The 23,782-nt window shown below is 45.7% G+C and overlaps 1 protein-coding gene and 1 pseudogene across 1 annotated transcript; both read left to right on the forward strand.

Annotated features, from left to right (window-relative positions):
• The first annotated feature begins 2,460 nt into the window (after positions 1 to 2,460).
• Positions 2,461 to 5,150, forward strand: LOC123080743 (uncharacterized). Its single transcript, XM_044503679.1, has one exon. The coding sequence runs from the start codon at positions 2,614 to 2,616 to the stop codon at positions 4,438 to 4,440; it is 1,827 nt and encodes a 608-aa protein (XP_044359614.1). The 5' UTR covers positions 2,461 to 2,613; the 3' UTR covers positions 4,441 to 5,150.
• A 188-nt stretch (positions 5,151 to 5,338) lies between these two features.
• On the forward strand, positions 5,339 to 8,028 carry LOC123080744 (chloroplast envelope quinone oxidoreductase homolog; annotated as a pseudogene).
• Positions 8,029 to 23,782: the final 15,754 nt, after the last annotated feature.

A 23,782-nucleotide genomic window follows, 5' to 3' on the forward strand; every position in this document is an offset into this window, starting at 1 on the left:
AATGATTATGTTGTGGCAAGGATAACCCCATGTCTATAGAAAATGTTTTGGGACAACTAAAGCTTAATTAAGATAGTTTACAGAATAATACATTGAAACACCTTTTTTTATTCAATTGCGCAATGTGCCCAGAGAATTGAGAGATTATCGAAACAGACCCTGCACGAGCTGGATGAGATTAGGTCTACTTGATTAGAGTGACATTTCAAAATTTATAAACACAAGCATAAGAATAATCGACGACTTTATAAGATGCATGTTTGTTACAGTAATTGGGGAAATTGGTATGGTGTTGTTAAAGTGCATGATGTAATATGATTTTATGGATGTTTTGTGGATGCGGCGAGAACAACAAGTTGTTTCTCCGTGCAAAAGTTGGCATGAAAGAAAATTTTAGCATCACTTGGAGCAAGGATGAGTACATCTCATCGATGTTGAATGAAATGATTAAAATTTCTCCCTTTGACATTAATCATGGCCCCATGAGACTGAGAATGCTATGCCTTCAAAATAATTATTTGATAGAAGCATAGCTAATATAATAATAACAATTCACTTAAGTAACATATCTGGATTTGAGGACGAGCCTTCTCAAGGACAACCCGAGGAATTATGCTCTTTGCAAACTTGAAGTACCTCGATATGTCACAATCCTGACATGTATCAATTGCTATACTGCTTTAGAAACCTCATTAAGCTCAAGGTCTTATACCTATATATAGTGAACTCACATACGAATAATACCAAAGGAGGTCATATCTGACCTTAAAGTTTTACAAATAATATACTTGAGGATTTGGCGTGCATATCGTGGAGGAGGCTCTGTCAAATATAGCCGTACAATATTCCAAGAGTTGGGCACTCTACATCAATTGAAAGCATGTGGTATTGAGGCAGATGGCTTTACTGACTACGAATCACTAAGAGATGTGGCCGTGAATCTCCCCACTCGATATTTAATATACTAGGGAGTCTCAAAGAAACACATCCCTTCTGCTCTGGTATTCTTTTAGCTTACTTTGCGCGACAGACCTTGTATGAACTAGAAATTATATGGAGTAAATATCAGGAAGACAAGAACAAAACTATAGTTCGGTTCTCTGAATAAGCTCTTCCTGTGGTTTTTGGTGAACTTGAAAGAGATAATATGGGTAGGAAGATCTCTAGCGCATTTGTTTCCAAGGCTCACTTGTTTGGATCTGAATAGCTGCTCCAAGCTAGAGCACCTCTCCTGGGTAATTGCCTTCAACAACTGGAGGCATGTTTCTGCGGCATATGAAGGAAGCATTTCGGAGGACCAGGAATGACGATGAAATAGGGGAGAGTTCAAGTGCATCTGACAGTACATTTCCTTGCTTGAAACAGCTACGCATTTTGGACAACCCTATGTTGGTCACCATCTGCAGTCCCGATGTGACGTTCCCGTCCCTAGAGCAGCTGGTGCTCACTCCCTTTTCGGATGCACAGCTTGCCGCTAAAGCTGCAGGAGTTACAGTTTGATGATGTTGAATGCTGAGACAGGTTGGAATTTTGAGAAGGTGCCAAATCTTTCCTGCAACCCTCTATTAAATTTGGTTATGTGCGTGAAACAACATGATCAGCCCCTCCGTTCTGTACCGCCATACGCATGCCAGCTAGGTACAGGGCGCTCGTTATCATCATATATCCAACAACATGGTAGTAACAGGAAGGAGATTCAATGGTAATATTGTCTTGTCTGGAACTACGCAGAGGAAGGCTGCCTGAAGTCGACGATGCAGCAGTAAGGAATAAATTTCTGAACCTCGAAACCTCTTGTGAAGCCAACGTTGCAGCAACAGAGGACTAGAAGTCTGAACCTCAAAACCTCTATCTGAAGCCAACGTTGCAGTAGCAAGGACTGGAATCATGAAGCTCGTTGTAAACTTGATACGGAAGCTAGGAGGAGACATGTTTTCATTCATCCTCCTGACCGCGGTCGTATGGCGCGTGCTTTGTGTACAGTAATTTTTTTTTGCTGTTTGTATGAGCATATATGTAGGACCTGGTGGCCGGTCCGATATCTAAAAATCTCGTCGAGAGTGGTGTTACTTATGTTTATGCAAAGTAGGCTCGAAAATGCTTGTGTTGGCATTACCTGCAGCCGCAAGAAATTACTACATACTTCGTCCGTAAAGAAATATAAGATTATTAGATCACTATAAAGTAGTGATCCAAACAATCTTATTTTTCTTTATAGAAATTATTTAGATCACTAAAGTAGTGGTCCAACCAATCTTACATTTCTTTACAGAGAGAGTACATGTGACCAATATATTTACTACTCCAATATTTGAAGTGCTCAAGATTAGAATTTTTCCGTGTGTCATGGGTGCAGTCAAAATAAACTTGGGTTTATGTAGGAGAAATTTGGATTTTTCAAAGAGGGGTTATAAAAAAGGGGTCAGAGGGGGAAGCAGAGGATGTGGCTGAGGAGCAAAATCAACTTGGAGGGAGGGGCATTGGGTGGTGCTCTGCTTCTTCTCGACGGTGTGGGGCTGGAAGTACCACGTCGCCCAAGAGCAACTCACCCGAGCCAATGGCCTCCCAGCGCCAGTGCCCGAATCCAAATTCCAAGCCCACCCTACCCGCCTCATGCCGCTCCCCACGCTTCTCCTTCTTCCCCTTTCCACCCCTCCGCTGCCCCGTGCTCGCCCTTGCCATGGCGGCCGCCTCACCCTCAAGCCGCTGGGGTGCCGCCGCGGAACCGTGCGCGTCAGGGCGTCGTCGGAGACCACCGAGCCACCGCCGCCGTCCAGAACCCAGATGATCATGGACAAGATTTCCTCAGCCGGCGACGAGGTCGGCGGCGCCGGCGGGGCCTACTCATACGACGCGCTGAAAAGGCTGGACCAAATCTGCTCCAGCATATGCTCAGCTCCCCAACAAGTCTCCCCCTCCTCCTCCTCCAAAGCCCCTCCCCAAATCGTCACCCGGGTCCAGGGCCCAGCACCGGCGGCGGATGCCGATCTCGGCGCAGAGACCTTCGACGTGCTGGTGTGCGGCGGCACGCTGGGCATCTTCATCGCCACGGCGCTCAGCTACAGAGGCCTCCGGGTGGGGATCATCGAGAGGAACGCCGTCAAAGGGCGGGAGCAGGAGTGGAACATCTCGCGCAAGGAGCTCATGGAGATCGTGCAGGTCGGCATCCTCTCCGAGGCCGAGGCCGAGCAGGTGGTCACCAGCGATTTCAACCCCAACCGGTGCGGCTTCGAGGGTAAAGGCGAGATATGGGTGGAGGACATCCTCCACCTCGGCATATCGCCGGCGAAGCTCGTCGAGATCATGAAAGCGCGCTTCATTTCCTCAGGAGGAGCCATCTTCGAGGGGAAGAGCGTGTCGAGCATTTCGGTTCACGACGATCTTGCGGTGCTGCAACTGGGCGACGGTGACCGTCTGCGCTGCCGGCTCGTCGTCGATGCCATGGGCAACTTCTCCCCGATCGTGCGGCAGATCCGCTCCGGCAGGAGACCGGACGGACTGTGCCTCGTCGTCGGTGCCTGTGCCCGTGGGTTTGAGAAGAACACAACCAGTGATGTTATCTTCAGTAGCTCGTCAGTGAAGAGTGTTGGAGATTCAGGGGGATCAGTGCAGCTCTTCTGGGAGGCATTTCCTGCCGGCTCCGGCCCGACTGATCGCACCACATACATGTTCACATATGTCGATCCGCAGTTCGGGTGCCCAAAGCTGGAGGAACTCTTGGAGATGTTCTGGGATCTCATGCCTGGTTACCAAGATACAGTTCTTGACAACTTGGACATAAGGAGAGTCATATATGGGATCTTCCCGACTTACCGGGACAGCCCGCTGCCGGCCGCGTTCGACCGGATCTTGCAGGTCGGCGACGCCAGTGGCATCCAGTCACCCGTTTCATTCGGAGGGTTTGGGAGCCTGACAAGGCATCTCGGCCGACTGTCCAACGGTGTATACGAAGCGGTTTCAGGAGATTTCCTGGACACACAAAGTCTGAAGCTGTTAAACCCTTACATGCCGAATCTAAGCGCGTCATGGCTGTTCCAAAGAGCAATGTCGACGAGGCCCGGGACCGACATTTTGCCGACATTTATCAACGAGCTTCTCTTTGCGAATTTCCAGTCGATGCAGAAGCTTGGGGACTCGGTGCTTCGGCCGTTTCTCCAGGATGTGATACAGTTTGGACCTTTGGTGAAAACGTTGGGCCTGGTCATGATCAGCCGGCCGCAGATCTTGCCTGAAATATTCAAGCAGGTTGGAGTTGGGGTCATCCTCAACTGGTCAGGCCACTTTGTGATGCTTGGTCACTACACCTTCCTTTCCAGCTTTGTCGGTCCGGCTGTTAGGCCTTGGGTTAAATCTTTGGCGCCGAGGGATAGATATCGGTGGGAGCGGTATCTTGAAGCATGGGAATATGGAGCTGGCTTAGACTATCGTCAAGAGGAATGAAGAAGCTCCGGCCATTAAAAAGGAATACTATACTTACTTCCTCGGCAAATGAAAAAACAGGGGAATTTTGCCGCTGGTTGGGACAATGATCAAGTCTGTTATTACTATGCTCCCATTGAGAGATACACTTGCTGGGCTGAAGAACTGACTGAGGTGCTGCAATAATAAATAATAAAGTTTGTATATACCGTTTTGCATTGGGTTCAGGCTGGTTGCATTTCAAAAGCTCTGTTTGAAGCCGACGGTGCAGCGAGGACTAGAATTCTGAACCTCAGAAGCTGTGTCTGAAGCCGATGGTGCAGCGAGGGTGAACTTCACAAGCTGTGTCTGAAGCCGACGGTGCGGCGAGGGTGAACTTCAAAAGCTCTGTCTGAAGCCGACGGTGCAGCGAGGACTAGAATTCTGAACCTCGCAAGCTGTGTCTGAAGCCAACTATGAAGCTGTGTCTGAGGACTACTGGAATTCTGGAGCTCCTCTGCATTGTGAGCTTCAGATTGACGCTAAGAGGTGCCACGTTTTAACTGACGCTCCTGATCACTGACGGCGCTTTGTATCTTACATTTGTGTTTGGGCCATAATATGTTTATAAGATTGCTATCATGTGTTATAGAGTGTATGCTGGAAAATGCTTGTCTTGGCATTTTCTACAGGGAACTTATATCTGATCAACATATACTTACTATACTTCGGGCATTTGTTCGAGTTTGTCATTAAGAGATACACTTTCCTGTGTTGAAGAACTGAGGTACTGTAATAGCAAGAATTAAGTTTGTTGTTACTATTGCTCCCCTTAAAGGGAATGACAACACAATGTGGTTTGACAGAGCTGGGTGATGCCTGCAGTAATCAAGTCTGTTGCTACTAGTATGCTCCTGTTGTATGGAACAGTAACCAGTGTATTTTGGAATGGAAATTAATTCGGCTTGGATCATGATGCATTGGTGGATATGAAATTTGGGATGCTCTGTGGATCCTCATCAGTCATCATCCACCTAGGTGGTTGTACTTCTTCCACCTGTCATCTCCACACCGATCACCTGTCCTTGGATGTTATATAGGAGTATATGCAGTTGTGACGGTGCCTCGCCGGAGATGGTGCGGAGGAGGCCGGGATAGTAGACCTGCAATGCAATGCAGTATGCATTTTGCTATGTCCTAAAGTTTAAGGGAGAGGCTACTGACATTTGAAAGCTGTTCGTTCTGTTTTTCAACTCTGGGTGACTAGATGCATGTGCGGTAGTAGTGGTTTCAGGCTTGGTGCATTTTGCAGAACCTCTGTCTGAAGCCAACGAAACGACACAGCGGCGAGGGCTGGAATTCTGAAGTCCATTCTGGATCTGAGATGGAACCATGTTGTTCATCGACGTTCCCGATTGCCGATGGGACCCATATGCTGTCACGCGGTTGGTTCGTGGGGCCCACGAGAGGAACACTCTTTCAATATATGCTGTAGTGATCATATATAGTCAAACACCAGGTTGTGCTAAAATAAGTGTTACTGCAACTTACTCGTTCCCTATTTAAATCTCCAAGAGTTATCATCTAGTTCCCGGTCAAACTCTTTGCAACCAAGTCACCTGTCTTTGCAAATTGCAAGTGTGCCTTATATGCCTAACCAGTCATACGTCTTGATCTAGGTTCATTCTCCCCCAGCTCCATCCAGAAAGTCAGCATCATGGCCACCGCCGGAACCAAGCCGTCAACCATGCGCGCCGTCCAGTACAGCGGATACGGTGGCGGCGCCGCAGCACTCAAGGTCAGCTCTTGTTTTCGTCTTGATGAACTTTAGAATGCATGATTATGGTAGTATTTGTAAATGAAACCATATGCAGCTTCATGTGAAATTTGCAGCTGGTTGCAAGAGATCTGTGGCTTCAAAAGTTCAAACAGATCCTAAAACTTGTTGATGAATACTATCGAGTTTAATGATTCGGAGCCATACTACCCTTTTACCCTGGAAAGGGAAGATGGAGTTAGGAGTTCTCAATCAAGACACATAACTTAGAATTTAGGACCTGTGAATGCAGTTGACTTCTCAAGATTAGGTACAACAAATTAATGCGACTGAAATGAAGATTGACTTGGTTTTATTTCAGTACGTGGATATCCCTGTCCCTTCACCGAAGAAAGATGAGGTTCTTATAAGGATTGAAGCAGCAAGCATAAATCCAGCGGATTGGAATATCCAGAAAGGCTTGCTACGTCCTTTCGTTCCTAAGTTCCCGTTTATTCCAGGTATTCACGCATAAATTTAGTATTATGAACACGATTATCCGGATTTTCAGATATAGATTGCTTGTATACCAGACTTTAGCTTTTGTGGTGAAAATATTTCCCATCGAGTTGATTGCAACTTGTTACAGAATGGTTTACCTGGGTGGGGGGGGGGGGGGGGGGGGGGGGGGTCCTATGAGACAATACGAGAGTTAAGGGGGGAGAAGACCCGGTCTCATAGGATATTTTCCCCTTGAGGTAGTAATTCATGACTGGTCAAATCTTTGCAATGATATTACATTTTTCCTTTTGGCAGGGAGAGCATATCTAGTTTTGTTGTTAATTAGAAAATGAAAGATTTGTGTATACTTTGTTATCATAAAATGGCAATCTAACCACTCATTTCCCTACCTACAAATGAAACAGTAACCGATGTTGCTGGAGAGGTTGTTGAGGTAGGCCCTGCGGTTCAAGAGTTGAAAGTCGGTGACAAAGTTGTGTCCAAATTAGTCTTCTGGGTAATTCGGAAAGTCGTACAATTTTAACAATTCATTTTATGTTATTGCACATATCCATCATTCATGACACAAGGTATGTAATTACAGAAATCTGGCGGCCTCGCTGAGTATGTTGCAGCATCAGAGAGCATCACCGTCGCCCGCCCTGCCGGAATATCCGCTGCTGATGCCGCAGGGCTGCCCCTCGCCGGCTTCACTGCTTTGCAGGCCTTGAGGGCCATTGGGACCAAGTTTGACGGCACGGGCAGCGGCAGCAACATCCTGATCACCGCGGGGTCAGGCGGCATCGGCACTTACGCAGTTCAGCTGGCCAAGCTCGGAAACCACAATGTCACGGCAACCTGCGGTGCACGCAACCTGGAGGTCGTCGCGAACATCGGTGCCGATGAGGTGCTTGATTACAAGACCCCGGAAGGTGCGGCCCTGAAAAATTCTTCGGGCAAGAAGTACGACTACATCGTGAACATCACGAGCGATGGCAAGTGGTCGGCCTTCAAGCCGGCCCTCAACTTCCCTGGCAGAGTTGTCGACATAGCTTCCAACTTTTGGAACTTCGTCGCATCAATTTTGACATTTTTTCCAAGAAAAAGCTATCCATTATGATTGCATCGATGGAGAAGGAGGACTTGAGGTTCCTGCTTGACCTGATGAAGGAAGGGAAGCTCAAGACGGTTGTCGACTCACGGCACCCTTTTGAGAAGGTAGCTGATGCGTGGGAGAAGAGCATGAGCGGCCACGCGACAGGAAAGGTCATTGTTGAGATGTGAACTTCATGCATATGATCCTTTATTGTAAACTAGAGTAGTAGCAAGCGCATCCACAAAAAACGTTTTAATCATCTACTCCCTCTGCCTCAAAATATAAGACGTTTTTTGACACTATTTAGTGCCAAAAAACGTCTTATATTTAAGGGAGAGGGACTATTACTTTATCTTGTAAAAGTTCATATGGTGTAACAGCACATTCAGTCTAGAAGTCATGTAATGTTATTCAATATTTATTATTGCTACCATAGTTTTTTTTTTCTTCCATTGTAATAAAAAAGTATCAAACAAAACCTATAAACACAATAAATTTTAGGCATGAAGTTTAGCTTGCTAGACCCAAATAATTTATTATAGAACTTGTATTAGAGTTTACATCAACCACCTATCCTTTGATTTAGTAAAGTTTCATGACCGGACTATTTGTCAACAATTTATTCACGTCCACATCTCATAATTTTGTGTGCCACTTATGCTTTGTGTTTCATAATTGACAACTGAGATGCGAACGGGTTTATACTATCAATAGTACTTCGCTTCCATATTGATGTGCAATTTTCTGTGAACATTATGCTACGACCTGCCTCATCTTACACTATGCAATAATAAACCAAAATGACAATTAAGTTTACGTGAACCGTATTATATTCTTTGATTGGATTATTATTTTCACCATCGACAACAACAAAGCATCAGTGTAAAGTCATGATTCTTGTACGAAATAGAAAAGGCAGCTCAACCTCTATGAATTCTGAGATTGGGATAATTTTGTAAACACACTAGCAATGTAGTTTAAGTTACGTGAAACATCCTCGAAACTTGTGAAACTAATGGATATTACTAAAAAAGTTTAGAATGTGTGAATTTGATGGAACATGCGTGAAATTAAAGCAATTAACTCGGTAGCATTTCAATAAAATCTCAATTATTATTCACAAAATTTCTAATGAAATTTCACAAATCAGTAAGATTCACTCATATCAACGAATTTACAGGTATCCAAATTTCACATATTCGTATGATTTCACCCATGGCCCCACCATTATTGGCCCATCCACTCTGAAATTAACATTTCTCTCCAATAATGTTAGCTATATGCACTAGTGGCAATCACATAGATCATTATATTTTGTTGCATCCTTAATTTTTTAAATATTCATTGAATAATGTAATTTGTATTAAATGGCAAGTATGTGATATTATAAAGTAATCCCTCGGAAACTGATAAAGCATATATGAATATTAGACTAGCACAGTTTCTCAGCTCATGGACTTGTAGATGTCAAACCAATAACGTGAACACGCGTTAGGCTGGATTCATATTATATGGGCAGTACGTTTATAAATCCACCAAGTTAACACGACAAACCTCTTTTATCAGGAGGCAATTAAACCTAATGGCTAATACTCCACCCAAGGTGATTGCAACCCTCATATACACCCCCAAGTGTTAGTAAAACAGAGCGTTACATAGAGCATGACATATGTGAGGACACATTGGTTGAGATGTTGATATCTTTTATCGAACAAATCGTGTATGAGGGTGTTATGTTGTCATACCAAAAGAAAAAGCTTTAATTGCATTTTCTATAGGTAATTCTCCAACCACCGCTTGAAGCTCTCCCCTTGTTGTTTTTGCTTCTCGTGCTTGTTACACGGGCTAGTTTGGCTTTTGCAAGGTTTCTCTAGATTTTGTGGCCACTTTTTGGTCCTTGTGTGGCTTTCCTGGCTCTTGATGGTCGTGCTTTGCGCCATTTTGATGTATTTTTTCTAATGCAAATGACACGAGTTGTGTCACCTGCTCGAGAATTAGGAGGTACAGAGACTAACACAAAGGTCTTCGAGAACTATTAACTAGAGATCAAACACACATGAAATCTATGGACTTCTGCAATTTTTTCTGTGGAACTAGATGTCTGCCTTTTTTAGGGAATAATATCACAGCAACAATGCATGAGAACTTTGAAGAGGGACTTGCTGGTCCGTTGACAGAAACTAGATGATCTTTGTGCTGATATTAGTCCGTCTAGTGAAAAGAAGAAGTTATATGGACATTTACCAGCTCCTCTAATTTCTTTTCGCAAATTCAATGTTACTATGTTGAAAGTTGTTTAGGCCAGGTGTCCTTTTAGGAAATTATGGTTTGTAAAATTCCTTCGAAGATAAAGTTTTCTTTTGGCTTATGTTGAAGAATAGTACACTTACTAAAGATAACCTTTTGAGGAGGGGACGGGAGCATAGTAAGAAAAACTGTAGATTTTGTAATAAAGAGGAAACGGTGGATCATCTTTTCAAACATTGCTCGCTTGCGAGCAGTGCATGTGCGTGGTAAAATGTGCTTCTAGAATTGGCATGAACTTAAATTATCTACAAGAGACATGTAATTGGATAATTTAGTGCCTTGGTAAGGTGAGAAATGTTGTATAGGGGTATCTGCCATTATGTTGGAAGACCAGAGAGAAGAAGAAGAATCATGTTTTCAAAATATATTTCCTTTTGATCCTACTAGTGTTATACTACACGCAGATCATTAGTTAGAATTTTTCTCTGACTTACAGAGGTCAGTGGTGAAGCTATGCACATGCATCGCCCCAAGCCTAGGAAAAGTCACCGAGGAAATAATTGTTTGAGGGGCCTAGATTGAAGATAATAGTCTCATTTGCCCCCTCAATCATTCGTAGTTTGCATTTTGCACCGTTGACTTCCACATATAACCCCTCCACAATCTAAGGTGCAAGGCTACTAATGATGCAGGTTGCCATTAATGTATTCATAAAAAAGTGTTTAGGCGGCAATGGCCTTACGGATTGCTCAATAGTTCCAAATAATGACGAGGATCTGTTGGCGTGAGCATGCCACTGGGGGTGGATGGTGGTTTTCAAGTTCATAGTTGTGTAAGATATGATTGAGATTCCAATGTTGATCTATCGTCAGTTTCGTATGGTTTTTGCATTGGCATGTTATGTTCTAGTGTGTTCTGGTTCAATGCTTGTAGCCTTGATCATGAGAGGAATGTAATAATCTCAGGAACTGTGCGGATAACGGTCCTTGACCTGTTTTATCAGTTTCAGACATGAAATTGGAAGAACCGCTTAATTTTTTGACGGGTAGGAAGTAGGAACCGCTTAGTTTCTAGAATCTTCCAACCGGTTTTGTCTGGCTTCTATAAGCTCTCGGCCAGTTTGTTCTTTTCTTGGCATTTTTATGTTTGTTTTTATTTCTTCGGCCATTTTTTTATTTCTTTCCTTAATCATTTTTTCATTTTACATTTCATGATTGGCTTTTCAAAATTCATGAACATTTTGCAAACCACGATTTTTTCCAAATTGTTGGCCTTTTTAAAATTTCAATAATATTTATCAGACACACTATTTTTTTTCAAATTCATGAATTTTTTTAAATTTTATTAACAAATTTTTATTGTGAAAGTCTCTTCAAATTTGCAACCTATTTTGGAAACCATCATCAATTTTGAAATTTATGAAAAATTCAATTTCATGATAATTTTCCAAATTAACAAACTATTTAAAAGTTTTTGATAATTTTAAAATCAAACCAACTTTTTCTATTTCACAAACTTCTTATAATGAATAGTTTTTAAATTCATAAATTTTTGAGTGCATGATTTTTTTTTCAAATTAGGAGCTCTTTGTAAAAATCCCTGGACTTTTTTTTCACTCGCAAACTTTATTTGAATCGGCAGACATTTTTCAAATTTTGTAAACGTATGTTTCAATTTCATGAAATGTTATCCAATTCGCAAACTTTGTTCATATTTTGTGAATTTTAAAATTTGGCGAACAACTTTAAAATGTTAATGGATAAAAAGTCTGACCTTTTTACTGATCTAGTAGGCTACCTCTTTTTTAGGGAAATCTAGTACCCTACCTGTTGGGATTTGCGAGCTGTCAAGTCCGAGTGAGTGAACGAGATAGCTGGGCCTTGGCCCGCTAGGGCGCGCGTGGGCACCAGCTTGTAAGTGATGATAAGATTCACTCATAGCATAGGCGGAAGATCCATCCAATTTTCTTTCTAGAATTTTTTGTTTAAAGAAAAGATGCCTAAAAATCTTTTTTTAGAACTTCTAAAAAATCATTCACTCTTGGTATCCTTTACCACATTCGCTTTCTATATTCTCTTTCTTTAGTTCAGACCCTAATGTTCGTGCACTGCGGAGGCTTCCACCTTTTCTCGGGAGCTCCTATACGACGCTTCAGGCGCCCTTTCGCGGAAGTGGCGCTCGTGTAGAAACACACTTGGGCCGGCCCAATGCGCGCGCTCGCTTGCCTGACATGTTGGCCACTTCGTTCGCTCGTTAGCTATTGACTGGTCGCTTGGTTCGTTGCTGACTAGTCCCAGTTGATAGGTCAATCGTTGACCAGCGTTGACTTTGCAACAAAAAAAACGTGAATTAAACTATGTTTATGGATTTTTTTAAAATTCATGAATTCGAAAACAAATCATAGACTTTTTATCATTCATATTGGGAGAAATGCATATTTAGGAAATAGTTGAACAATTTTGAAAACAAAGTTCACTAAATTGAAAAAAAATCATTTTTTGGGAAAAAAGAAGTTGAAGGATTTGACGAAAAAAACATCAATTTTCAAAAAAAATCAACAAATTTTAAAAAAATAATATTTTAAGAAAAGTTCATCAATTTTGAAAAACTTCATCAATATGAAAAAATGTTGATCGATTTTGAAAAGAGTACAGGGGCTCATTTATAAAATGATCTATATCGGGCGCCTGAAGTGCCAAATAGGAAACCCCTTTTTTTGTCATATCACATCTGTTCTGCCTCTAGTGCTGCTTGTCCATTTACTGCGGAGGCTTCCAGCTTGCCCCCTCAACCATCCATAGTTTGCATTTTGCACCCGCGGACATCCACATATAGCCCCTCCACAATCTAAGGTGCAAGGCTACTGATGATGCAGGTCGCCGTTAATGTATTCATATAAAAGTGTTTAGGCGGCGATGGCCTTGCGGATTGCTTAATAGTTCCAACAAATGATGAGGATCTGTTGGCGTGAGCATGCCACTAGGGGTGGATGATGGTTGTCAAGTTCAGAGTTGTGTAAGATATGATAGAGTTTCCGATGTTGATCTAGCATCGGTTTCGTATGGTTTTTGCATTGTCATGTTATGTTCTAGTGTGTTCTGGTTCAATGCTTGTAGCCTTGATCATGAAAGGATTGTAATAATCTCAGGAACTGTGCGGATAATGCTCCTTGACCTGTTTTATCAGTTTCAGATATGAAATTGGAAAAACCGGGTAGTTTTTTTAAGGGTAGGAAGTAGGGACCACATAGTTTCTAGAAGCTTCCAACCATTTTTGTAACACTTCTATAAGCTCTCAACCAGTTTATTATTTTCTTGGCATGTTTGTGTCTGCTTTTATTTCTTCGGCCATTTTTTTATTTGTTTCCTTAACATTTTTTCCATTGTACATTTCATGATTGGCTTTTTCAAATTCATGAACATTTTACAAACCATGATTTTTTTTCAAATTTCTGGCCTTTTTAAAATTTCAACAATATTTATCAAATACACTATTTTTTCCAAATTGAAATTTTGTGAACAGATTTTGGCTGAGAAACTCTATTCAAATGCGCTAACTATTTTGGAAACCATCATCGATTTTCAAATTTGCAGAATATTCAATTTCATGACAATTTTCAAAATTCACAAACTATCTAAATTTTTTCGATAATTTTAAAATAAAACCAACTTTTTCTATTTCACGAACTTATTATAATTTTGTGAAATAGTTTTTAAATTCATGAAATTCATTCAAATTTGCAAACTATTTTGAAAACCACAAACAATTTTCGAATTCACAAACTTTTTCAATCTCGTGATTTTTTTTAAAATTAGTGAGCTCTTTTTAAAAACTGAGAATTTTGTGCACTCACAAAATTTATTTGAATTAGCCGACATTTTCCAAATTTTGCGAACATATGTTTTAAATTCATGAAATTTTATCCAATTCGCAAACTTTGTCAATATTTTGTGAAAATTTAAAATTTTGACGAACATCATTTACAATGTTTTGAATACACGAAAAAGTTAATGTATAAAAAATCTGACATTTTTCCTCGTTTTTAGGGAAATCTAGTATCCTACCTGCTGGGATGAGCGAGCTGTCTAGTCCGAGCGAGCAAACAAGACACGTGGGCCTTGGCCCACTAGGGTGTGCGTGAGCGCCAACTAGTCAGTGATGATAAGATTCAGTCATAGCATGTGTGGAAGATCCATCCTATTTTCTTTATAGACTTATGCGTTCAAAGAAAAAAAGCTAAAAATCATACAGGGAACTTACTCTTGGTATCCTTTACCACATTCACTTTTCATATTTCCTTCTTTAGTTCAGATGCTAATGTCCGTTTACTGCGGAGGTTTCCAGCTTTTTTCTGGGAGCTCCCATACGATGCTTCGGCCACCCTTTCGCGGAAGTGGCGCTCATGCAGCAACACACTTGGGTCGGCCCAATGCATGCGCTCGCTCGCCCGACACGTTGGCCACTTCCTTCGCTCATTCGTTGTTGATTGGTCGCTTGGTTCACTGCTGACTAGTCCCAGTTGATCGGTCAATCGTTGACCAATGAACAATTGACTTTTGACACACAAAAAAATCTGAAATCCGCAAAAAAAATCAAAAAAACTTGAATTAAAGAATGTTCACGATTTTGTAAAAGTTTATAAAGTTCATGAGTTTGAAAAAAAACATAGATTTTTTAAAAAAATGTCATTAATATTAAAAAATACAAATTTGAGAAAAAAGTTCAACAAGTTTGAAAACAACATATACAAAATTGAAAAGAAATCATGTTTCTTGGGGGGGGGTGTGTGTGTGTGCAAGGATTTGGAAAAAGTTCATTGTTTTAAAAAAATCAACAATTTTAAAAAAGTTAATATCTCAAGAAAAGTTCATCAATATGAAAAAATGTTGATCGATTTTGAAAAGAGTACAGGGGCTCATTTATAAAGTGATCTATAACGAGCGCCTGAAGCGCCAAATAGAAAACCCCTTTTTTTTCCTCATATCACGTCTGTTCTGCCTCTAGTGCTGCTTGATGTGGTTTTGCCGAGCACAGGAGGAGAGCACAGGAGGAGAGAGAGAGAGATAACCGTGAGCCGCATCTCTCAGAAAGTGAAGAAACCGCACTCCAGTCCACATGAGCCGATGGAGATGATATGAACCAGGACCAGGATGATGCCTCGCCGATCCTCATCTACTACTTTGCACAGAGCAGACACGCTGCTAAAAGAAAAACATACAGCGTCTCTCGGTGAGACAGGTGACACCTCATGATGAGGAGAGAGCAGGAACAAGACGGCATGGGGTAGGATTATTCATTATTCCCCCCTCTCCTTTCGCCGTTGTGGTGCCACGCCTTACGTCGCCGCCTCCTCTCCGGCCATGTGCGTCGATCTCGCGGTCTCCTGCTTCCCATACAGACACTGTACGGGCCATGCACGCCTCGGTGGCTCCATCGATCTCCTTTGGGGCGGGCGGACGCAGCAGCTTTTGTCTGCCCCCGGCACGCGCCTTTCCGGTCGTCGTCGGTAACACCGATCGACAGAGATCAACTTCCCGGGATCGGCAGAAATCCTTCCTGCCTGCTCGCTCCCGGCGTCCGTGGAAAGTTCCTTCGTGCCTAGACAAGCTCTGCATGATCACTGTTCTCAGTAACCTAGATACCCATACCGGTAACCAGAGTCTGGTCACGTACACGATTGGTATGTGTGGCAACTTACCCTCCTGCCTGCGTGCACGTTTCACAGTTCACACATCTCATCTACTGGAGTACTAGTAGTAGTTAGTTATCCACCTGTCTAATATTTCTATTGCACTATATGTCGGTGTCAAAACCGGTGGATCTCGGATAGGGGGTCTCGAACTGTGCGTCTAGGATCGATGATAACAGGAGACGGGGGACACGATGTTTACCCAGATTTGGGCCCTCTTTATGGAGGTAATACTCTACTTCCTGCTTGATTGATCTTGATGAATATGAGTATTACAAGAGTAGATCTACCACGAGATCGTAATGGCAAAACCCTAGAAGTCTAGCCTGTATGACTATGCTAATGTGTGTATGCATGGATGTATGCTTTCCGGGCTAACCCCTCCGGTTTATATAGACACCGGGGGTATCTAGGGTTTACATGGAGTCGGTTACATAAGAAGGAATCTTCATAGTTGGTCGCCAGGCTTGCGTTCCACGCAAGGAGAGTCCAATCCGGACACGAGTACGGTCTTCGGTCTTCATGTCTTCACAACCCATCAGTCCGGCCCGTAGATAATAGGCCGGACGTCCGAGGACCCCTTAGTCCAGGACTCCCTCAGTAGCCCCTGAACCTGCCTTTCAATGACGAGGAGACCGATGCGCAGATTGTATTCGGCATTGCTAGGCGGGTTCTCCTTTCTCCGAACTCCAAGATAGTCTTTGGATGCGACGATAGTATCCGGACCTGCCATGTACCACACACAACCGCAGAGAGAATATATGTTTCACACGTGCTCTATCCGCTGACAGCTTTTGAGTAACATGACGCCACACCTGCCTGGTCCTTTTTTCGAACCGTTGGCCAGCCCACCGTCCCACGTCTTGTCAAAGCGGAGATCGTGTCCCCTTATTGCAGGATTTCCATTAGTACATGCGCGGGTAATCCAACTGCGTCGTTCACACTACCCATTGGGAACAGGCAGGTTTTATGACCAAGGGGGGGGGGGCTGATATTCATAGCCTTTATAAGGGGATAAGGATTCGTGCTTTTCACCCACACCCCTCCTTCTCCGTCCTTCCGTCCTCGAGCTCCAGCGCCGAAGCTCCCATCTTCCCCTATTTACAAAAAGCATTTAGCCATGTCTAGATCCGGAGCGGGAGGCAAGTGGATGACTTCCTCCATGAAGCCGGAAAATATCAAGGAGCTCCGAGAGGCCGGATACCTGGCCGAGGGAATCGTTCACCGACTCCCTGCCAAGGGACAGATCGTGCCTACCCCCGAACCTCAAGAGAGGGTGGTGTTCCTTGCGCATTTTGTCCGTGGGTTAGGATTCCCTCTCCACCCATTTGTTCGTGGACTGATGTTTTACTATGGACTGGACTTCCATGACCTCGCCCCCAACTTCGTCCTTAATATCTCTGCATTCATAGTTGTGTGCGAAGCCTTTCTCCGCATCCCACCTCACTTTGGCCTATGGCTGAAGACTTTTAATGTAAAGCCAAAGGTGGTGCGCGGCCAATAGGCCGAGTGCGGAGGTGCCATGGTGGGCAAGATGCCCAATATCACCTGGCTCGAAGGCTCCTTTGTAGAGACGGTGAAGGGATGGCAATCGGGGTGGTTCTATATCACCGAGCCGCGCGACACCAACTGGGCGGCGCCTCCCGAATTCCGATCCGGAGTCCCGATGTGGCTTACCTCCTGGCAAGAGAAAGGCCTGACCTGGGGATCTTTGGAAGAGATCACGGGGCTCCAAACGTGCCTCCAGAATATGATAACCCGGAAGATCAAGCTCGTTGATGTGATCCAGGTCATGCTTATACGCCGGATCCTTCCATGTCAGCGCCGGACCTGTTATTTGTGGGAGTTCGATTCGGCCAAGCACTAGACGCTGCTAAGGCTTTTCGGCACGAAGCACGAAGATATCTGGAAAGTGCTCTTCAAGGCCAGCGAGACACCGCCACCCTCGACCAAAGGTCGCGGGCTCAACTTAAAGCGTCAGGCCAATTCGGTAAGCCGTCAAGGTATAGTCTTTAAGGACATACTTCGAGGAAGGATACTAAGCCTTCTTATCAATTTCTTTTTCAGGCCTGTGCCGATCTAGCGGGACGGATTAATAGTCTGGCTCCGCTGCCCGAAGACGAAGAAACCCCGCTCCTTACGGAGATGCTATTTCCGGCGCCTTATGACGTGCCGGAAAAGAAGGTCAAAACCACGGCCAAGGGGACCAGGAGTGGCCTTGGCCGAAGGAGCACCTTGGTCATCTCATCTGACGACGAGATAGACCCCTCAGCCGCCAACGATGGCGACGAGGAGGAAAGCGACTCCCCCCCCTCTGCGGGAGGAAGGAAGAAAAGGGAGGCCTCCACGAGTTTGGAGGCGGAGGCGCCGAAGAGGGGGAGAGGCTCCCTCGCGGATAACTCTGCGTGGGATGTTGATAGCAGTCCGGAGCGACCTCGCCGAACCAAGCCTCGGGCCGCTTCGTAAGTACCAGGATCTGCAAACGTCTGGCCTTCCTGGTTTGTAATATTGACATATTTTAAACTTTGTCGCTACAATCCGGCACGCGATGGGTCCCTGCGATCCTCGACAGAGGATTCGCTGGACTCGAAGGAGATGGCTAGCATGTCTCCGCCACTTGCTCATTCCGTCTCACCCGAGGGCGATGACGAGGTGGTGTCCAAAAAGACTTTCCCAGGCCGGGGGGAGATTCCGGAGATCATCGGGGTGACGTCCCAGGATGACTCCTCGGCCGTCGGACACACGGGGGAAAAAGTTCCCACGGGGACTGGTGACGGGGCCCGAGTTCCCTTCGGGCCTCAGCCGGATACTATTCCGGAGATTTACACGGCTCCGGGGTCCAGTGATCGGCATTCCCCCCAACGAGGTAACGTGCCTGTTCCACCGGTGACCTCTGTCCATCCAGAGACACCGGATAATCTGCTGGAGGCGCTACGAGGCGCCTCTATCGTGGATGAGCATCGTGTCCTTATGGACACGGTAATAGAGAAGGTTCAGTTCACCAAAAGCGGACTGACCGAAGCCTGCACTAGCCTTCTAACAGGCTTTGAGGTAAGTAATGTGATTGTAGAAAAAATATCACAGCATAGACAGTAGCCCCTGATGCTCTGTTTGGTGTTCGGGAGGAAAAGCCAAACAGAGGATCAAGAACGAATATCGCAGGAGTCTAACATGGGTTGTCTATGTTAATAAGCAGGTATCGCTGCAGGCTGCCACTACTCATGTTGCGGAGGTCTCCAGACTGAAGCAGAAACTGGAGCGGGCCGAGGAGGAGCTCGGCATCGTGAAGAAGCAGCTGGAGGATAGCCGAGGTATGCAGTAACCTGTGGGTATATGTCGAAAAAATGAGATAATTCCACCGGAATGAAGTGTCATAAACTTTATTAGGGGCCACGACCGAGGTGGCAACCCTTAAGAAGTTGTTAGCCGAGGCCGAGGACAAAGCGGCCAAGGAACGCGCTTCGCGCAAGAAGCACGAGGCCCGGGTTGGCGAGGCGCAGCAATAGCTCCAGGGCGCGATAGAGAAATTTGAGTCCTTGGAGCGCGATTGTCAGGCGCAAGAGTCCGAGTTGGCGAAGGCTCACCAGAGCGCCCAGGACGCACGAGCCGAGGCCCAAAGCGCCCTCCAGGAACTTCAGGTGGCCGAGAAGATTACGGCGGGTAAGTTCTTCACCTATGCCGAGCAAGTATGATGAAGAAATGTTCCTTGTACTTATCCTGAATGTGGGTTTTTCCAGGGGCGTTTACAGATCTGCCGCACAGTGTGTCGGACGCGGCCGAGCATTATAGAGCCGAAGAGGGGATGTCTACAGAGAAGCTGTTCTGGACCCAATATCTGGGATCCGAACATCTGGTGCCCTTCAGCGACCAGCTAAATTAAGCAGTTGGTCGAGCTGCACAGGTTGGCAGAGCTAGCCATGAAGGACTTGACAGTCCGGCTGTGGCCTGCCGATCCTGTACCCAGCAGCTACTTCGGACTTGTGCAATGGCTTGTGAGTGCCTGTCCGCGGCTCGAAGCCGTGAAGCGGTCGGTCTGTATTGAAGGTGCGCGTATGGCCTTTGCCCGCGTCAAGACGCATTGGGCAAAGCTGGATGCCAAGAAGCTGATGACCGAGGGACCGCCGGAGGGCAAGGAGCATCGTTGACCCGAGCACTATTTTGATGGTGTCCTGGAGGGGTCCCGCCTTGTGGCGGAGCAATGTTCGAAGGATATCATATTCCCATGAGAACATGTGTATTAACTTGCCCTGTGATATGGAATGATGATGTTATGTAATATAATATTTGTTTATTTAAACTTTTAGCTCATGTGCGGCCGTTTATGAAATTTGAGGGTTGACCAGTCGTCGGCTTCTGCCCGACGTAGATAGTACGGGGGTGTCCGGGATAAATCTAAACACTCTTTACTCCATATTCTGGTCCTTAAAGGAGCTGTTTAGCGCAACGAACAAGGCAATCAGACTATGCGGCCTTTACCGCCCTCACTTAGCCATAGGAGTTTGACAATTGAGAAAGTCGGCGAAGCCCCTGGTATTCGGAGGACCGAACTGGGGGCGCTATAGACGCATAATCGGAAGAACCGATTCTTCGCAAGAAGCGGAAAAAACCTCCAACGATTTGGAACCTCTCGAACAGCTGACCAGCTCTCGCCACATCATGACAGTCAGTTTTCGGCTTTCTCTACTGAGGTGCTCATCCGGAAGAACCGGGACACAATCGCAGTAGTTCTTCCTTTACTACCCTAGCCGATACAACGGAACGTAAGGTAGTAAGCACAGGAGCCGGGCAACCCAATTATTGACCAAAGACATGATTCGGAGCCGATGCATATAATGTTGGAAATATGCCCTAGAGGCAATAATAAATAGGTTATTATTATATTTCCTTGTTCATGATAATCGTTTATTATCCATGCTAGAATTGTATTGATAGGAAACTCAGATACATGTGTGGATACATAGACAACACTATGTCCCTAGTAAGCCTCTAGTTGACTAGCTCGTTGATCAATAGATGGTTACGGTTTCCTGACCATGGACATTGGATGTCGTTGATAACGGGATCACATCATTAGGAGAATGATGTGATGGACGAGACCCAATCCTAAGCCTAGCACAAGATCGTGTAGTTCGTTTGCTTAGAGCTTTTCTAATGTCAAGTATCACTTCCTTAGACCATGAGATTGTGCAACTCCCGGATACCGTAGGAATGCTTTGGGTGTGCCAAACGTCACAACGTAACTGGGTGGCTATAAAGGTGCACTACGGGTATCTCCGAAAGTGTCTGTTGGGTTGGCACGAATCGAGACTGGGATTTGTCACTCTGTGTAAACGGAGAGGTATCTCTGGGCCCACTCGGTAGGACATCATCATAATGTGCACAATGTGACCAAGGAGTTGATCACGGGATGATGTGAGTTACGGAACGAGTAAAGAGACTTGCCGGTAACGAGATTGAACAAGGTATAGGGATACCGACGATCGAATCTCGGGCAAGTAACATACCGATGGACAAAGGGAATTGCATACGGGATTGATTGAATCCCCGACATCGTGGTTCATCCGATGAGATCATCGTGGAACATGTGGGAGCCAACATGGGTATCCAGATCCCGCTGTTGGTTATTGACCGGAGAACGTCTCGGTCATGTCTGCATGGTTCCCGAACCCGTAGGGTCTACACACTTAAGGTTCGATGACGCTAGGGTTATAGGGAAAGCATGTACGTGGTTACCGAATGTTGTTCGGAGTCCCGGATGAGATCCCGGACGTCACGAGGAGTTCCGGAATGGTCCGGAGGTAAAGATTTATATATGGAAAGTTGTTGTTCGGGTTCCGGGAAAAGTTCGGGTTTTTTCGGTATTGTACCGGGAAGCTTCCAGAAGATTCCGGAGGATTCCGGAGGGGTCCGGAGGTCCGGAAAATGTTCCACCACGTCCAATACAGTAGCATGGGCTGTAAGGGGGCGCCCTAGCCTTAATGGGCCAGGGGCACCAGCCCCCCCAAGGCCCATGCGCATGGGAGAGGGGAAACCCTAAAGGGGAGGGCCTCCACTTGACTTGGGAGGCACTCCTCCCCCCTTTGGCCGCCCCCCAAGCCCCATCTAGGGCTGGCCGCACCCCTTGAGGGGGGAAACCCTAGATGGGGGCGCAGCCCTCCCCCTCCCCTATATATATTGAGGTTTTGGGGCTGCCATAGACATGAGAACGTCTCTCTTTCGACGCAGCCCTACCCCTCTCCCTCCTCCTCCTCTCCCGCGGTGCTTGGCGAAGCCCTACGGGATTGCCACGCTCCTCCACCACCACCATGCCGTCGTGTTGCTGCTGGATGGAGTCTTCCCCAACCTCTCCCTCTCTCCTTGCTGGATCAAGGCGTGGGAGACGTCACCGGGCTGCACGTGTGTTGAACGCGGAGGCACCGTTCTTTCGGTGCTTAGATCGGAATCAACCGCGATCTGAATCGCTACGAGTACGACTCCCTCATCCGCGTTCTTGCAACGCTTCCGCATCGCGATCTACAAGGGTATGTAGATTCACTCCCCTTCCCCTCGTTGCTAGATTACTCCATAGATTGATCTTGGTGATGCGTAGAAAATTTTGAATTTCTGCTACGTTACCCAACATATAATGCTATAAGTTCGGGGTGCCGAACTATACTGTAAAAGTGTTCGGACTTTATTGCCGTAATGCGGGGCATAATGGAGCCCCTGGCGTGGTAATACGTACCATTGTGTACGTGTGCAAAGAGTGAGAAATACAAAGGTGAGGAAACAGGAAATTTAAATAACAAGCTGACGCTAGCGTGTATTCACCATTGTGATGTTACTAGTACATCGAGGCGTACTTTGCACAAGTAATGCGATAAGCAAGTAAGGCTATTTGACATGCCACAACCAAGGGCGAGCTTCATGCAGGTATGAAAAGCAGGTATGGCAATCGTTGAGTAGAGACCACCTGGGGATTCCCTCGTGAGCCAGAGCTCCTTGCCTCCTTGGTGTGTTCTGCAAGCGGGTTCTCCGTATAAACCTCAAAAAGAGAAGAAAACCCGTAAAGAAGAAAAAGTAAAGGCGTGCGGATCCCAGGGTCGGTCGAGCCGTTCAGTGGATCGCGAACGAGTTATGCCTCCGTCAATTCCCGTGGGGTTTTGAGTGTGTGATTGATGTACGTGCGGTATTAGTGCCGTTGCCTCGCCGGGGCTGGGACGGAGGTCAAATTGTTAATTCGGCTCTTGACGAGCCGAGCTGTCCTGCTGCAGTGTGGTCCGGACCCTCTTAATGGTGTCCAGGGGCTCGGCAGCCAGATTAGAATGCTGCTTGAGAAGGCCGCTCTGTACTTCTGTTGCTAGGGCGGCACTGTGCTCCTCTGTACGGAGGGAGCGTTCCGTATTTCCATTTATTGTAATGGTGCCACGTGGACCGGGCATCTTGCGTTTGAGATAAGCGTAATGTGGCACCGCGTTGAATCTAGCGAATGCAGTTCGTCCGAGCAAGGCGTGATAGCCGCTGCGGAATGGGACGATATCGAAGATTAGTTCTTCGCTTTGGAAGTTATCCGGGGAACCAAATACTACCTCCAACGTTATTGAGCCCGTACAACGGGCCTCTACGCCTGGTATGACTCCTTTAAAGGTGGTCTTCGTGGGCTTGACCCGTCAGGGGTCGATGCTCATTTTACGTACTGTATCCTGATAGAGCAGGTTGAGGCTGCTACCGCCGTCCATTAGGACCCGTGTCAGGTGAAATCCGTCGATGATTGGGTCCAGGACCAATGCGGCTGAACCACCGTGACGGATGCTGGTTGTATGATCTCGGCGGTCAAAGGTGATCGAAAATGACGACCACTGATTGAATTTCGGGGCGACTGGCTCTAACGCATAGATGTCCTTAAGTGCGCGCTTGCGTTCCCTTTTGGGGATGTGTGTAGCGTATATCATGTTCACTGTTTTGACTTGAGGGGGAAATTTCTTTTGCCCTCCGGTGTTTGGCTGCCGGGGCCCTTCGTCATCGTCCTCGCTCTGTGATTCCACTTCCTTGTTTCTACTGTTTGCCTTGCTGGCTTGTTTAAAGACCCGGCAATCTCTGTTAGTATGGTTGGCCG

Source organism: Triticum aestivum, chromosome 3D (assembly GCF_018294505.1).
Source record: "Triticum aestivum cultivar Chinese Spring chromosome 3D, IWGSC CS RefSeq v2.1, whole genome shotgun sequence".
In the NCBI taxonomy this organism is placed as follows: Eukaryota; Viridiplantae; Streptophyta; class Magnoliopsida; order Poales; family Poaceae; genus Triticum; species Triticum aestivum.

What these genes read in the sequence shown, in the direction of transcription:
- LOC123080743 (XM_044503679.1), top strand. Translation starts at nt 2,614, where the DNA reads ATGCCGCTCCCCACGCTTCTCCTTCTTCCCCTTTCCACCCCTCCGCTG.